Source organism: Anguilla rostrata, chromosome 7 (assembly GCF_018555375.3).
Source record: "Anguilla rostrata isolate EN2019 chromosome 7, ASM1855537v3, whole genome shotgun sequence".
Lineage (NCBI taxonomy): Eukaryota > Metazoa > Chordata > Actinopteri > Anguilliformes > Anguillidae > Anguilla > Anguilla rostrata.
The window spans coordinates 22,634,968-22,652,428 of record NC_057939.1 but is presented as its reverse complement, the minus strand read 5'-3'; the positions used below and the strand labels follow the sequence as shown (position 1 = coordinate 22,652,428).

At 47.1% G+C, this 17,461-nt stretch overlaps 1 protein-coding gene across 2 annotated transcripts in view; it reads left to right on the top strand.

Moving 5' to 3' along the window:
• The window catches only part of LOC135259407 (cytochrome P450 26B1), a 31,296-nt gene extending 15,147 nt beyond the window's left edge, over window positions 1-16,149 (top strand). For both annotated transcript variants that reach the window (XM_064343798.1, XM_064343799.1), the window contains exons 2-6: window positions 732-956; window positions 9,174-9,449; window positions 10,446-10,601; window positions 13,125-13,406; window positions 13,698-16,149. In XM_064343798.1, coding sequence (XP_064199868.1) covers window positions 732-956; window positions 9,174-9,449; window positions 10,446-10,601; window positions 13,125-13,406; window positions 13,698-14,090 — 1,332 coding nt within the window. In that variant the 3' untranslated portion in view covers window positions 14,091-16,149. The remainder of the gene's footprint in view (window positions 1-731; window positions 957-9,173; window positions 9,450-10,445; window positions 10,602-13,124; window positions 13,407-13,697) is intronic.
• The last annotated feature ends 1,312 nt before the right edge of the window (window positions 16,150-17,461 follow it).

Here is a 17,461-nt window from a genome sequence, read left to right as displayed (position 1 = left end):
AAATAATCAGAATAATCCACTGGTGAAAACCCGACACTCCCCGCAACTCTTACCTCCCATTAATGCTAACACCTCATTAACCTGGTAATACCCTTGGCTAATGTTGCGCTAAACCCTTCACACTTAAAGCAACAGACCCAGACCGGCACGCAGTCAGACCGTTTCAGTCTCCGGGGCCCTTCAGGCCTCATACACAGCACATCTGAGGGTCCATTTTTAAGCAGTTTTATAAGAGTTGTGCATTGGCACAACATTCAAAGGTTTATTCTTTTAAAAGCTGCAAATTATATGATAAATAATTGGGCTTTTATTTTGGCAAAATCTGAGTGAACCATATAAGAAGCAGGCAGCCCCTGTAAGGTAGACAAATATGCTGACTGTTGATTGGAGGACAGCCCTATGCATGACAAAATTCTGCATGATAAGCGTTAATGAGCAAACAATACTGGCTATAACTTTGAGATAGCGGTTGATGATATGTTTTAACCATTCCAGTTTTTTCCAGGATGCAGCTTTCACCTTAGTGCCTCTCTATAAAGCAACCCAGAATGCCACCATTTGATTGTGGCAAAATATGAGTGTTAGATTTATTGTTCCTGCCTGATTTGTTTTATCTGTTGTTCTGTGGTTGGATGGTACTTCGGCATCACACTAGCTGATTGGCTGAAAGTCGCGGTGCTCTGTCTCTGATTGGACAGTCCTAACGGGGCGGGTGCTCTCTTGGTCTGCAGGGTTCGGGGTTCCATGCGTCGCGGAGGCAGAAGTATGGGAATGTGTTTAAGACCCACCTGCTGGGACGGCCCCTGATCCGGGTGACGGGCGCAGAGAATGTGCGGAAGGTCCTGATGGGGGAACACAGCCTGGTGACGGTGGACTGGCCGCAGAGCACCAGCACCCTGCTGGGCCCCAACAGCCTGGCCAACTCCATCGGAGACATCCACAGAAAGAGGAGAAAGGTAAGCCTTGCTGTACCTCTACCTGCACTCTTTACCTGTATTCTTACCTGCACCCTTACATATATCCTCACCTGTACCTCTACATGCGTTCTTGACCTATATCCTTACCTGGACCTCTTACCTGTATCCTCACCTGTACCTCTACCTGCACTTCTTACCTGTATTCTTGCTTGCACTTTCTACCTGTACACACACCTGTACACTTACCAGAACTCCTTACCTATATACTTACCTGCACACTTACCTGTATCCTCACCTGTACCTCTACTTGCACTCCTTATCTGTTCCTCAAGCTGTGCCTTTTCCTGTATCCTTACCTGTACTCTTACCTGCACTTCTTAGCTGTACCCTTACCAACCAGGTGTTCTCTCATCAGCTTAGTCTGACATTGATTGACCTATTAAAACAAAACACTTCCTGTACACCTGCTTTAGCTGTAGTATCCCTGTCTGGATAAAAAATGGGAGATTGAGCTATTTAGGTCACTCAGAAGCAAAAGGTAGCCCCGCCCCCCTACAAACCCCCTCCACAGCCCAAAATCACAACTTGGGCTCACATTGCAGTGATTGGAGCGGAGGCAGAGATCCAGGGGTGTAGCCCACAATTTGAGAGCGATCCTGTCAATCACACCTGGCCTGCACCACAGACTCCCACGATGGGGAGGCGCAGTGCCAACTGTGAGAAAAATGCGTCTCCTCTGCCCAACCCATGGAGGGAGGGGGGGTGTCTCAACGAAAACAAGGGGGCTCCTGTGACATCACTGCCGCGCACTCAGGCTGATCAGGCTGATACGGACCCCCGCGGGTCAATGCCTCATCAAGCCATTAGAGGAAATTGTTCGAGGGGGGTGGGGACAGGCTCTTTTCATTATCCAGGTTGGGTGGGGGGGGAGGGGGGGAGAGCATACCTTTCCCCCCCTCCTCCCCATTGTCCCGGAACAGAACGGTGCTGTACCACTGAAAGGTCAATGGGCTGTAATCAGCAGGCTAATCCCTGTGCTCTGGGAGCCCTCACACAAGCCCCTAATGACCTGTAATTAGCCAGCGAGCTCTCGGCTCACAAAGAGAGCTTTTTACTTTCTGCCCCCAGACCCCAGCCCCCTAGTGCAGGAGCAGGGTTCTGGCATCTGTTTGCCCCCCCCCCAACCACCCCCTGAGTATAGTGTCTGGGCATGGGGCTCCGTTACAATGGAGGGGTGTCAATAGACGGACTTGCTTGACCTTGACGCGGTGTAATGGCGGTGGGGTGATGTCGGCGGTGGTGGAGGGAGTGGCGGTGTTCGAGAGCTGTGCGTGAACTTTGACCAATCCAGCATACCTTTGGCGGATAAAGAAGCAGGAGGGCCGTCCGTACGGTGCTGGAACACTTAGTTATAAACCTTTAAAAACAACACTTGCATCGGTAACAGCCGTGAAAAAAGTCCCATGGTCCTGCTGGAGATAATCTGCTTGGAGTTGGCACAGGCCAGACACAGTATGGACACCTAAACTAGGAGGAAGGGGTAGGAGGAGGTGATTTTGAGTGGTGGGTGTCTGTGGGGCTGAACAGGCTGGCACTCTATCATAGATACCTTAGCCCCTAGTGTTAGTCCTTCACACAGCGCTGTCCCAAACACTATGGTTTCACATTCTAGAGCTTTTCCGGAAACAAGCGTCAAGTCGAGCCAGGTCGTTGAGGCTTGTGATGGTTCTCAACCTGAAACCCAATGCTAAACCTCATGTTCGTTGATATAGCTCACCGCTCTGAACCTGAAATACTTTAAATCTTGGACTCCCTGGTCCCTATCCATCCCTCTCTCCTCTGCATCTCTCTTCCTCTTTCTCCACCTCTCCACCGCCTGTTTTCATTTGTCTTTCGACTCCTGAACCTCCCACCTTGTGTTCAGTGAAAGACAGAAAGAGAGAGAAAGAGAAAATGAGAGTGAGAGAAAGCGAGAGAGAGAGAGACAGAGAGAGAGGGAGAGAGAGAGGGAAGGGAGAGTACATGGGGGGAGCAGAGCTGTTAGTCAAACTCAAACTGATTTGCCAGACAAAAAAAAAAAAAAAACTGGAGAAAATGATACTGCCAAAAACTCAACTATTTCCCTCCGACTATGTACCGCACGAGCGGCTCCTCCAAGGCTCCACAGTCCCCCCTACGGTATTCTGTCATATTCCAGTTTCCTCTGGTTAATGGCTCAAAAGGCAGAGGTCATGAAACTCACAGTGACGCATTTCACCTAGTTCAAACACTGGACCCTATTCAGGAGAGCCGCCCAGGGCTCCTGAGCTACTGGAGTTTCAGGGCCCCAGCGACTGACCGGGGCCCCTGGTGCCTCCTGCTTACCTGCTGTGCCTCTCTTCTGGGCCCCAGTCCATTGCTGGCTCCTGGCAGGGGACCCTGTGGAGTCTGTCCTGATTGGATGCTGGACTGTGAGGGCTGGCTTCCCAGAAACCCCTTGTTTCCCGGCTAGCCGGACCTTACATGTAGGATCGTAGAGATTAGCCACTCTCCCCCCCCCCTCCTCCTCCTCCTCCTCTCTTCCTTGTCTGTCTCCATCTTGATCTGAATTATTGTCACCGACGGAGAATGGCTGTGTAACGTCTGTGGTAGGCGTGCAAACTGGAAAGTGTGTGTGCAGCAAGAAGATGAGAGGATGCACTAGAATGCTGGAACACACACACACACACACACACACACAATATAAAAGCCACCCAATGCATTGACTGAATACCAGCGCTGTGGTGGAAGGGAAGACTGAGCGTTTATTAGAGCTGGACCTGAGGATCAGCGACTGGGAGCGCAGCCGCACGGAAGTGAGGGGAACAGCTCCTGCAGTTACATCAGAGGCCAGCAGAGGGCGTTTTTATCCTCAGGCGTGCTGATTATTGTTTCAGCGAAATGATGAATGGAGGATTGTGTTTCAGGCTGCGAGGGTTAAAAGGAGGTAGGGAGGGAGGGGTAGAGAGAGGGATGGAGAGAGGGAGGAGGGGGCATAAGGAGACAGAAAAGGAGAACAGTAAAAAAAAAGGGAGAGATGAAAGAATAAAGAAGTGTTACACGCCGGTCAAACCAGCAGCCCAGTTCAGTATCACTGGGGACACATGGGAATGATTAGCTGGGGGAGCGGACGGATATCAAAAAGTCACGTTTTGTAATAAAGCCCGAAAAGCATTTTGAGATTTTTTAGTTTTTTTTTTTCTTTTTCTCGGAGCGCTTACTGGAATCTCCTGGCGTGGGGGCCAGAACTGACTCGCTTGCGGCTACCCGCTGCTGCGCCGTTCGGTACCTGCAATAGGAGCCGCTGCCAAGAGAAAAGAGGTCACGGACCGCAGAAAGGATGGAGGGGACAAACATGCTTCTCTAATGCACCATGGCGGTGGACTCTTACTGACAGGCGCGCAGGCACGCCAGCGTTCCTTTCAATATCCAGTTCAGTTCAAGTCGATCTTATTTGTGCGGTGCTTTTTACAAAAAGCAGTTGTTGCAAAGTAGCCCTACAAAGATCCAGGCCTGAACCCCCCCAAGAACATGCCTAGGGCAACAGTGGCATGGGGAAAACTCCCTGGCAGGAAGAAACCTTGAGCAGAACCTGACTCAGAGGGGGGAGCCCATCTACCACTGGCTGGCACCAGTTAATAGGAAAAGGAATGATTACATAACACATGTACAGTAAACAGAAAAATGACTGCAGGACTATGTGAATATAAATGTCAATGGCAATGTGTAATTGAAGCTGGGCAAGGATAACTCTATTCCTGATGAGAGATGAGTTGAAAGGCCAACAGGTGGTACTGTCAGGCAGGGGACAGGCACGGAGCTGGAGCTGAGCCAACTGCATCTGGAGGAGGGTGCTCAATGTTCTGAGGTGGAATGGGCCGAACAGAGCAGGTCTACGTTCTCAGAGCCAGTGAACCAACAGGGTGAAGCAAAGCTCATCCCCCTTCTCCTCTTCCTAATCTCTTCTCATTCTCCGGATGACTCCCGCATCATGCAGCTATCCTTAAAGGAAAAGTCAAAAGGATCTTGGCTGACGAAAGCAAGTCTTGTACTTCAAATAGCTGACAAGAAGGTGCTCAATCAACGCTTGTCATATTGTAACGTTTATCACGGTAGCAGAACAGCTCGGCAACATTGTGTGCCCGCTTTCTTGAAATACGATCAGCCTTTGACAAAGAGAATCTGCGGATAATCTCTACGTCAAATATTAAATCCCTTTTAATTCACTGGCAAACAGCTCCACTGTTATTCTGCACATTTTGCTTTTTGCCTAGCGTGCAGCTTGTACAAAGCTATATATTCACTCCTGATTATAAATATAACAGGGACTCACAGAAAAAGAATGAGTGTCGATTAGTTTAGGAATAAGTTGGAAATTGTAATCAATCAGATGTATCTGCACCTATAAATCAGAAGCAACTGCGCCTACAAAACTTATTGATTAAATAAACTTACCCAGTAGCTGGACTCTTTCACTGTTCAGTATATACTGTATATTCAGTGTCCATTTTTACAGGGCTGTGGTATGAGCTCTACACTCTCAGACTGTTGTTTCAACAGACAGACAGACGGATGCATTGAGAGGGAAACATTAACAGAACGAGAGAAATAGAAAAGGAAAATAGTTTGCCTTGTCGTAATATTTTCGTTGTCTCCCTTTCAGTGGAACCCCCCTCCCCCTTTCCTCTGGAACAGGAGAAAAACCTCTCAATCTTCAGGCCCTGCGCTCTCTGTTAAATTACCTCTCGTCTGTTCACCTGAGAGAGGCCTCTGGCACAGATTGAGCATTTTCCTCCCTGCTGGGGAGTTTTTTTTTTTTTTACCTCACCTGCTTGCTTTTTGTGGGATCACAAAAATACATTTAATTCATTCTACAAAATACGGAAAACACATTGAGAACATGGTGGTCTGTATCCATGTTAATCAATCAAATAGTGTGATTAACGTTTTCGATGTGGCAAAACCCTTTAAGGGTTACCTGCTCTTCACGACCAGTGACGCACAGGTTTGACACAAGCTCATAGTGCAAACAGACTCAGGTGACGGGACCACTCCTATCACGTCTCTCTGAGGAGCTGAGCACGGCTGCAGTGTTGAGCGATGCTCTCTTTGGGCCAGTTATTTGGACGCTGTGAGCGGTATTTTCACCACTGCACCCCATCCCGTCTCCGGACAGGAGCCAGGGGGAGAGGGGGGTGGGATATTCGTCTGGCTGAGAGGGCGTCGGCCTGCTGACAAACAGCGGCGACAGCGGGAGCAGCAGCGGCAGTTGCACCGCGATTAACTTCCTGACCCTGTCTGTGATCAGCGCTCCCCCGCTGCCACGGTAACCCGGCACTCAGTGGAGCATTGTTCATTCATACCGTCACTCTCCTGAAAAGGAGAGAGAGAGAGAGGCAGAGAGAGAGCAGGAAAAGCCCCACACAGTCCTGGGAGTTTTCATCAATGCTGTTCATCTGCCAGTCAGGTTTCTTATTTGCTGGGCTGTGAGAGTGATGGAGAGAGAGAGTATATGTGAGGAGAGAGGAGGTGTGCTAGGATGAGAGGAGTGCATGGATTGAAGTGGGTGTTTAGATGATACCACGTGAAAGATCTGGGGAGGAGGAGGAGGAGGAGAGAAGAAAGGGTAGACAGGCAGAGATAGAGGGATGCAGGGAGGAGAGAAAAGGCACGCGAAGCGGAAGGGGAGGAGGACGCGTCCCCGTCAGCGTGCCACTACTCCCCCGTCTTTACAACTGTGGAACAGCTCGGCGGGGCCAAGGTATCCGGGGTCAGATGGCACCGGGGCGGCGTATGAGGAGTGCTATTGTTAGTCTTCAGCCCAGGAGTCTTTAAGGGGAACATGGATGTTATTTCACCAAACAAACCCTCGCAAGTGAGGCGCATTAGAAATGCGCCGCCGCCGCCAGGAAAATCTTACCTTTCCCTTCGAGAGCTGACAAAGAGGGAAACTCTCCCACTCGCTAGAACGAGAGAGAGAGAGAGAGAGAGAGAGAGAGGGGGAGAGAGAGAGAGAGAGAGAGAGAGAGGAGAGAGAGGGAGAGAGGGAGAGAGGAGAGAGAGAGAGAGAGAGAGGAGAGGAGAGAGAGGAGAGGAGAGAGGGAGAGGCGAGAGAGAGAGAGAGAGAGAGAGGGAGAGAGAGAGGAGAGAAAAATGAATTTTCCATTGAAACACTCTTTACAGAAAGGAGAGAAATACGGCGTAGGAGCCGTGGCTGTAAATCAGGGGGGACTGCCGTGGGATAACAATTTCGTGGCTTCTTCCCCCCTTCGCTCGGTAAATCAGGCGCGCCCGGGAGCGCTTGTTTCGCGGGGTCCTTTGGCGGAGTGGCGATAGCGGAGGATGCGAGGCGCGTGCCTGACCCGTTTGGGGGGGGGGATGTAAGAGCGTTCGGGGTGCGCGGGAGAAGCGGGGGGCGAGGGTGCCAGGTGTAATTGGGAATTGTCCCGGGGGCCCTGTGTTGACGGGTGGGTGTCGGAGGGTGTCAGCCTCCGTGCTGGGAGCCAGCTAATGACCCGGGCAGGGCTCCCCTCCGGAGAGATTTGCGATCTCAGCGGGACCCGTCTGAAAAAACAAAAGATAAATAAAATAAAACAAACCTGACGTGGGCCGGGATTCAACGTTCGTCCATAAATTTGACAGACAACGAAAGCGAGAGCCATTCATTTTGTTTTTCGCCACCGTTGCAATTTGGCGAGTCCGGAGATCAGAAAAACTGACTCAGCGAGCTGAGTTTGTGCAGAAAAAGTGTAAAACTTGCGTTTGCTTGTAAGTCGAAGTTAAGGACAAATGTTGCTTGAATCCAGGCCTCATTCAGGTAGGCATTTTTTCGGCTGATGGGGGCTTTTTGACCTGTCATGCCAGCGCTGCAAACCCCTAAGCACACTTTCAGTTTTGCTTCTCTGGTGCCACCTCCACCCTACCTGCATCATTCCTGCTGATAAATCAGATGAGTGAGATCCCTCCCGAAAAACTCACACTTACTTGTTTTCTGGCTCATTTAGGACAGGGGAATCCTGTCGCCTGTGTTTTTGCCATACGGAGGTACCAAATCATAAATACAGCCCCATTTCTTAGGAGTTGCACATTTTATCTGTCACAATCCACGGTAGAGGGGAACTCCCTGTACAAGAAAACACCCTATGAAGAAAGGACTAATGTCAGTCATCTCTTTCATTGACTTTTGGCTTTGGATTGTAGCTTTCTGCAGCTGCCCAAAGTGCCACTCCAGTTATTTGCAAGAGCTTTTTTACAGTGATAAGTTTCACTGTCGGACTATGTGAATATCCACAGCTATCAGAAGTGTGAGTGTGTGCGTGTGTGCGCGTGCGTGCTTGTGTGTGTGTCCGCGCATGTCTGTCCGTCTACGAGAGACAGAGAGTGACCGAGAGCCAAGAGAAAGTCTCCTCTCCAACCTCAAACATCCTGAGGAGCCGAGCAGCGGCTCCAACCAAAACCAAACTCCCTCCGCCTGCCCTCCGTTTCTCACGGGTGGCAGCGTCACGCAACGGCTGCACCACCGGGCTCGCGACTCCAAGGTCGTAGGTTTGATTCCCAGACTGGGGACTTAACCTGTACTATTTCATTAACATTCCCGATGATACGAACAGGTGATGTTATTACTGTAAAGTCATGTAAGCTGTGTGAGTTTCTCTGGATTAAAGCGTCTGCTGAATGCTGGCCTGCCCGCTGTCTCTCTGCCAATAGCAGAGTGAGGCTCCAAGTAGCGCCGGAGAAAGGCTGGAGTACATTTCACTGGTGCCACATATGAGAACTGGCGTGATTGAGGAAATGAGTGATTCCTAAAGTAGTGCTGGAATATTTCTGTAAATAGTGCTATACTGATTCCTGGAATCGTGCTATTTATTTGAGTACGGTCTAATGCCCCGCGTCCAGTAGTACCCTGAGCAGTGTTGTGAGGGTAATACCTCTAGGGTAATTTAACGGGTAATTTCTGTGCTCTGAATCTTGAGGAACTAGCTGCTCGTCTCCCTGATAGACAGTAGTGTGGAGGTTTCCAATTTAGATTTTGAATTCATATTTAGAATTGTCAGTCAATCTCGTGCAACACACAGTGGGTGATCTAACGATATAACAGCAATGGAGATGGGAAATGAGTGCGCCCCACAATGGAATATGTGGGTTTTGCTGTCGGGGGGAAAGGGGAGAGGATTTAAGGGGTCATAACGGAGAACTTGGTGACCAAATGGCGGTCTCTCTCTCTCACTCTCTCTGCAGGTTTTTGCCAAGGTGTTCAGCCACGAAGCCCTGGAGAGCTACCTGCCCAAGATCCAGCAGGTGATCCAGGAGACGCTGCGGGTGTGGAGCAGCAACCCCGAGCCGGTGAACGTTTACCGGGAGTCCCAGCGGCTGTCCTTCCACATGGCCGTGCGCGTCCTCCTGGGCTTCAGGGTCTCTGACGAGGAGATACGCCACCTCTTCAACACCTTCCAGGACTTTGTGGACAACCTCTTCTCCCTGCCCATAGACCTGCCCTTCACCGGGTACAGGAAGGTGAGCAAGCATCCTGACTCCGCCCCCTTCCCCCCACCATACCATTCCAATCCAAAATGGAATATGGTGCAATATATTGTGAATATATAGACTTTGCAGAAAATATATAAAGGTGAATATATACCACAGCAATATATTTTTGAAATAAATGAATGCGGCAATGATCTGTGTATTTGCCAACATGTGGAAGAGTGTGGATAGTATCTTGATGTTATATTTAGTTTAAATTTATTGCAGTACTTTCCATATTCACAAGGGAGTCCTTTTGGTGAGCACTGACCTGCAGTGCCCACACTAAAGATGCTATTAGGATCCTGCCCTAATTCAAACAGTCGAGTTAGTCTGGGGGAATACCAACTGCCATTTCGCTAGTCAAGTGTGTCAGGATTTCCCCTTGGCACAGAGACTCAAATTTGTCTGGCAGCAAAATGTAAAATATTCCTTTTTGGAAAATGAACGCACCCCACAATCTGCTTCATCCACAGTTTATTTGAGAAAGAATCAATGGTCGAGTCATTTTACATGGGTGCATTTTATTAGCTGTGAAATGGTGATTTGTCTTTATTCAACAGTGATCTGTTTTCTTTAAGATGGTGATATGGTGGTGAAAAAAGAGTTTTTGTTTAAAAGCCGCTCACACTTCAAAAAACAAACAAACATTGAATTTAAAGTATTTTTGGAAACTCACTGTGGAGTTCATACATGCTGCAGTGAGACTTTTCATAAAATCTAAATGTGAAATGGTAGTTAGGTATGTGTGTGATGGTGATCACTTTATTAGCTATGTAAAAGACAATATATCATGAAGACATTAAAATAGGTAAGAATTTGAGAAAAACATAACGTGGGCATGTTATTACAAAAGGAAAATGGTGATAGAGTATGATGTGGATATTAGATGGCTCTAGGGTACGGCACGCTGTGGAAGTTGAGACGGTGAGCAGCCATGTTGCGGGTGAGTGATAGTGACAGTGCTCTGGCCTGGTTTCTGCGCAGGGCATTCGCGCGCGGGACACTCTGCAGAGGTGCATTGAGAAGGCCATCCGGGAGAAGCCGCTGCGCAGCCAGGGGAAGGACTACTCCGACGCGCTGGACGTGCTGATCGAGAGCGCCAAGGAGAACGGGGCGGAGCTCACCATGCAGGAGCTGAAGGTACGCCCGTGCCATTGGCTGCTCATTACATCATGTTCATTCTGAATTCAGCTGATTGGCTGTGGGAACGGAGAACTTGGCCTGCAGACAGCCTGTCTGAATTCACCATTTTTAGAAAGCTTTTGATGAGCTGTATACACTCGTGCCCATGGGAAGCTGGAGAGCTGCTGGTTTTTGTTTTCACCTTCAAGTCAGCAACTTCCTCAGACCCAATAAACAAGATAAATGAAGTTCTGAGGAATATTGAAAACCTGGGGATCACATAGCTCTTCAGACACGGGAGTGAATATCACTGCTTTAGAGTCAGTGACACAGATGTAGCTGGAAAACCCCCCTTTTTAGGAACAGTCTTTTTGTCCTCATTTTGCTACCTTGTCTGGAAATTCCAAATGACACAGTCAGGAAGGTCCCGTTTTAAACATGATTTGGAATCAGACCTAGGCCCTCCCTCTCTGTATAGTGTATACACGGGCATAGTTACCATCAGATAAAGGGTGAAACTGAAACAATAAATTTTACCCACAAACAACTGCACTGGCTTTGATATGGGTGTTAAATTTCGCCACACAGAGCAAGCAGATCAGATCTGGATCAAATACATATTTTTAATACTTTAACTATTTAAATGCTGGTAAACCTTGAAACCGCTGCTTCAGATCCCCAGTAATTTTCAACAAAATGTTACTATTGGAATTTCATATTTGTGCATCATATGAAGAAAGAGGACTATGACTAGGAACTTGGCCAGTGTCTCGTTAAAGTATTTTAGGTATGAAGGTATGAAAGTGTGAGGGTGAATCTGTATTGGCCTGCCTCATTGTTATGTCACCCACCACAATGGAGTGAAAATTTCATTATGTTGGTAGCCATGGTGATTCTACTAAACAAAAAAATTACATTTTTAAGGGCTTGTTATGGCAGAGAAAACCGAGACATTGTGTTATTTATGGATCACAGAGAAGCAAGGTGAATTAAAATAGGGGGATTTAGGGTGTTCCTTCTACAGAGACAAGCAGAGACAAATTGGCATCAGCGTCTTCCAGGATATCTCACTGCAATCCCAGAGACAATCAGACCTTGTGCTTTGCTGTGATCAGTTAGATTGGCAGAACACTAGCCTTTTCTTGAGTGTCTGAGTGACCACAATAGTACAGCACATAGGGATCACTTTGCTTGGACGCGTGTAGGTATATACAAGTGCAGAGATGGGCTAGTTTCAGATTTCAGGGGAAGCACTTTTGTACCAACAAGCGGTTAAATGTAAAGGAATTCAGAACCCATCTTCCACCTCAAGGTAAATGGTCACTTTCTCAAGTGGAGATTTCCCGCAAGAATAAAATTTTCAGCACGTGCTAGTTATCCTGTAGTTTTTTTTAATGTCCGGACGAAAAGTGCTCTCAAAAAGAGGCACCCTGGAAGCCCGTTCCACCACCTCCGGCCCAGCGTGAGCAGCGTGGGTGTCCTGTACAGGAATAAGCTTTTGGCAGAGGGAACCAGCCCAACAACATGCCATTTCCCATAATCATGCTGCAGACAGCCTCATTGGGAAGCACCACCCTGCCAGAGGAGCTTCTGGCTGGGTTAGTTCAGCCTCTCCACACTTCTGTAAAAAACAATGTTTTGAGCCCAGCAAATGAGAAACCTGATTGACAGCTGGACACCATTGATGATAAATTCCCGGGACTGTTTTGGGGGTTTGCCTGATCTCTTCCTCTCTCCTGTTTTCTTCCTTTCTTTCTTTCTCTCAAACTCTCTCTCTTTCTGTTTCTCTCATGCTCAAACGTGGAGGGCTTAAGGTAAAATGACAAAATGGAGCTAAAACTCAGTTGTCAGGAAGCCTTCAGCTGCCTCTCCAGCAATACTCTACTCGTCTCCCCCCTCCCCCCTCCCCCCTCCGCAAGACCCCCATCCCTGTGCCCCCAAACACACAAGCTCCGCCCCATGTGAGGAAAACCCAGTCTCAGTAATCCCAGTCCTTTCCTGTCCTGTCCTTCAAGGGTGGCACAAACAAGCTCTTACGTGAATAGCGACCACTGGGAATTTAACCTCATTCCCACAGGGCTCCCCATAAAGTGCATTTCCCAAATCATGCAGCTTCTGTCTCACCCCCTCCTCACATTCTGAGCATCATGGATCACCTTGCTGGCACGTCGTCAAGGCGACCCGCACTACCATCTGCAGCGAATCAGGGGTTAGAGGTCGGAGGCAGTTCAGTTGACTTGGATGACCTCATTTTGCTCAGCATACACCTCCATCTGATGTGTGACAAGACATGCTGTCATCATCACCTGCAAAGCAGTGTTTCCTGTTATAATATCAAATGAAACTTGGACTTGGACTCTCTGGCATCTTCTCTTTGACTATTGGCTGTAGAGCGGGTGGTGCTTGTGTTTGCTCCTCACTGTGACCATGACTGAATTCATCACGAGTTCTCCGGAAAGCTGTTCCTATTGACCGCAGTAAGGTTTCGGTGCTAAACCTCCCATCCGCCCCCCACCCCCCACCCCCTCCCCTTTCTCGCAGGAGTCGACGATCGAGCTGATCTTCGCCTCCTTCGCCACCACGGCGAGCGCCAGCACGTCGCTGATCATGCAGCTGCTGCGCCACCCGGCGGTGCTGGAGAAACTGCGCGAGGAGCTGCGCAGCCGGGGCATCCTGCACAACGGCTGCCTGTGCGAGGGCGAGCTGCGCCTCGACAACATCTGCGGCCTCAAGTACCTGGACTGCGTCATCAAGGAGGTGCTGCGCCTCTTCACCCCCGTCTCCGGGGGATACCGCACTGCCGTGCAGACCTTCGAGCTCGACGTGAGTCGCCCCCACACGCCTTCTGGCCTCAGAGTGTTATTAGTAATGACATTTTGAAATGGTGTTTATACAGGGGTATATACTGTATGAATTCTAAGGGACCCTCTAATGAGCACAGTACAGAGGTGCAGGTTCCTATCGTCTTTCAGGGAAGGCATTTCTTAGTCTTGACTGAAGATGACACAACTTGGGAGACTCACACATACTTTTTCTGTGTCCCTCTTTCTCTCTTTCCCTATCTCTCTCTCTCTCCCTCTCTCTCCCCCTCTCTCGCCCTATCTCACACTACAGGGAGTGCAGATTCCTAAAGGCTGGAGCGTGATGTACAGCATCCGGGACACCCACGACACCTCGGCCGTGTTCAAGGACGTGGGCGCCTTCGACCCGGACCGCTTCAGCCAGGAGCGCAGCGAGGACAAGGAGGGGCGCTTCCACTACCTGCCCTTCGGCGGCGGGGTGCGCACCTGCCTGGGCAAGCAGCTGGCCACCCTCTTCCTCCGCATCCTGGCCATCGAGCTGGCCAGCACCAGCCGCTTCGAGCTGGCCACCCGGACTTTCCCGCGCATCGCCACCGTGCCCGTCATCCACCCCACCGACGGCCTCAAGGTCAAGTTCTACGGGCTGGACTCCAACCAGAACGAGATCATGGCCAAGACCGACGAGATTCTGGGCGCAACCGTCTGATTGGCCGGGAGGAGGGGAGTGAGAGAGAGAGAGAGAGAGAGAGAAAGAGCGTATGGCTGGGCGAGAGATGAGTGACGGCAGTGCTGTTTACCATTTTTGCCCCCCCATTGAAGTTTGAAAGACATTTTTTATTATTATATTAATTATTATTGTTTTGTGGACATTCTTGAGAGATAAGAGGAAAAGAAAAGAAGCTGCCAAATATGTATAGTCTTTATTCTTTTTCTAAAAAAACTATCAAAATAACAAAAAAAAGCATAAAAAAAGAAAAGAAAGTAATGTAATGAGAAAATGCACAATGAGGCATAGACCCCAGGAATGTCAGAAGTGGGCTTGGGGACCAGGGTAGGGGGTGGTGGGGGGGGGGGGGAGTACAGGTAGAGCAGGAAATGGGAGGGGGAAGGGAAAAACAGGGTAAAGAGATTTATCATTTTGGGGGAGCTAGTTCCTCTCCCTTTCACTATCCTGACCTGGAGCGCAGGGATGAAGGAACAGATGACTAAAAAACAAAGAAATAGAAAGAGAGTGAGTGAGAGAGTAAGAACGAGAGAAAGAGTGGGTGTGAGAGACAGGAAGAAAGAAAGATAGAAAGTAGGGAAGATAGAAGCGCTGGAGCAAACTGAGGGCAGTCTGCAAACTCAGGTGTGAAAGGAAGACAGATATTTTGGAAAAATCATGTAAACTTTTGCCTTCTCGTGCACATAAGAGACAATTAATCACCTATTCCTTTCACTTAAAATCTCTTCAGTCTGTGCTCTATTGCCATGATGTCACGCGGAGATATATCTGTCGGCTGCGAACTGTGTATCCAACGACTGTCTGGACACAAGCTTCCCAGGCAGCGTGAATCATTTCCTGCTGCTCACAGAAGGAACCCCAAACCTGCTGCTTAAGGGGGTTCCTTTTGGAGCGCAGTGGAGCCAGAGACAACGGACTCTGATGAGAACAGACAAGTACCTTTTTTATTTCCTGCTGCTCCGGTTTTCAACACTAAAATGCAAAATTTAAAAGGAGAATCTAAAAAAAAGTAGAAAAAAAGATTTATTAGATGAAACAGGGGTCATTGCACAATCAAATATCAAACAAATTCCGATGCCGGGACATTCCAAGAGGAATGGGACTGTGTGAAGAAGCATCCGACAGGTTTTTGTTCTGTTTTTCGTAATGAAAGCCTATGATGCAAATGGTATTTAAGTCGAGCCCAGGTTTAATCCGGGGCACTAGGACCCTGAGAAGAACCCGGCTCCTATGCGGACGAGGAAACTTTGGAGAAATTTTTATATTAAGTTTTTTAACAGATGATGTTTAAGAGACAAACATTTTATCTGTGACAAACAACACCACTGTTTATGTTTTATAATGAAATTATAAACAAATTAATTCTGCTGCTTCTGTGTACATTTGTCTAACAGAGTTTTAGCTTGCTACGATAGTTTGCAAGTGAGATGTGCAGTTTTTTAACGTGAAAACTTGCATTTGTGAAAGCCACAAGAGATGGATATGACACATTTTAGAAAGCCATGGAGTAACGCATATTTGCATTGTCTAATAACCTAATATTATTGTTATTATTAATATTATTATTGTAATAAATATTATTTTAAGTGCTATTTTTGTTATATTTCAGAATAGAGTTTTAGTATAAATAAAGTCTGTTGGTAAATATTGTTATATTTAGTATGATATGGATTTCAGTTATATTGAAAACAGTGTTTTGTTGATATTTTCTGTTATTGTAATAATTATTATTGTATTATCACCATTGCATTCATTTAATGTTAATAGAAATAAAAATAAAAAACAGAAGCACTTGCGAAGTATGTTTATATCGAATGCCATGTGGCCGCGGGGTCCGTGCTGTGTTGATAGCTGAGTGACTGTCTGTCTGTAAATAATATTTTATTTCTTTCTACAGATCCACTTTTCACTTTTCACCTAGATAAATATCAATGTTATCCCCCCCCCCCCCCCGAACTCTCTGTTATCGTGATCTTAAATGCACTTGGCAATTTTATAAACTCCTGTAATAAACTGTAAAGAAAAATACACACAACCACAATCTTGTTTGTGCTCTCTCAGAAGAGTACCCACACAATAAAACGGTGTATTTGGTACATTTTGTCAGCTTACAAATGCCAGGATAGTCTTATGTCCCAGCTTTTTTTAGGCTCAGCCATAACATTTACACAAAACTGTTGTACCGTTTATGAAATCCGGCATTGTGTAATTACCTTTCTGCAGTAATTAGGTAAGATGGTAAGGGTGGTGGAATTTAGTAGCTGGTAGTTGCTTCTAATCATTGAGTTTCATCACCTTAAATGTTACCTATCAACACAGTGCACTTGGATGAAATGCTTTGGAACATTGCTACCATATGTATTGAATGGAAACTGCAAGTGCTTTGCTGTTGTTGGTCTTTGAGCCAGTTGTATATATAATTCAAGTTTGTTGCACGAGAGAAGCAGAAAATCGATCAATCTGTCTTTCAGTATAAGCTACACAAGCCTTTTTTGCTTGGGTTCAAAGAGTCAAAGTCATAACTGCTAGGCGCTGCAGGCTATGAGAAATGTCTCTTTTATTTTGTAAAAATTGAAGTTTGGAAACCATGAGCGTGCACACATTGTAGGTCAGGAAAACTGGAAAGAATTCTAACTTTTTTTCTTCTTTTTTTGGGAACGGTTTTGCTGGGTCCAGATTCAAGCTTTTTTTATGGATCTTTTGAAGTGAAGAAAAGACAGAATAGTCATAGAAAACAAAGAAACAAATAAACAAGTTTGAATGAAACTCAGATGGGTTTGGCAGCTGCCCCACACCAAAGCTGGACTACGTTGTACATTAGGATGATCAGAATGATGTCATAAATACCCGACACCCTTTATTAAATCATATGATGACCCTATATTAACACTCCTGACATATGCACTTTTATGCAACTGTGAAAATTGCATAAATAAAGCATACAATCCGTAACCCTCCATTGAGCAAGTTTAGGATTAATTAATCTTGAGGCAGTAATATCTATGTAATTACATTGTAACAACACATGTAGCACCAGCATAAACAATGTATGCATACTTTACACATTGTCACTTCATAAGCTTGTTTGGTTACACCTATATAACAAAAAGTTTTGTGAGTGCACGTATATAAGAGGAAATAAACAACTTGTCTAAGTACACACGTGGAAACTGTAATAAGACTTGTAATTACTAAATTTATCTGAGACAGAACTTGTCACTTAAAGTACTACGAAGAATCTGGGTCATCCCTGCATTTCATTAGTAACTGTGTACAAATGAGATTCATTAGATTTTTAACAATTTTCATTAATATAGTTATTGTGCAGTTCGTTATGCAGTTTTTTGAGGGGA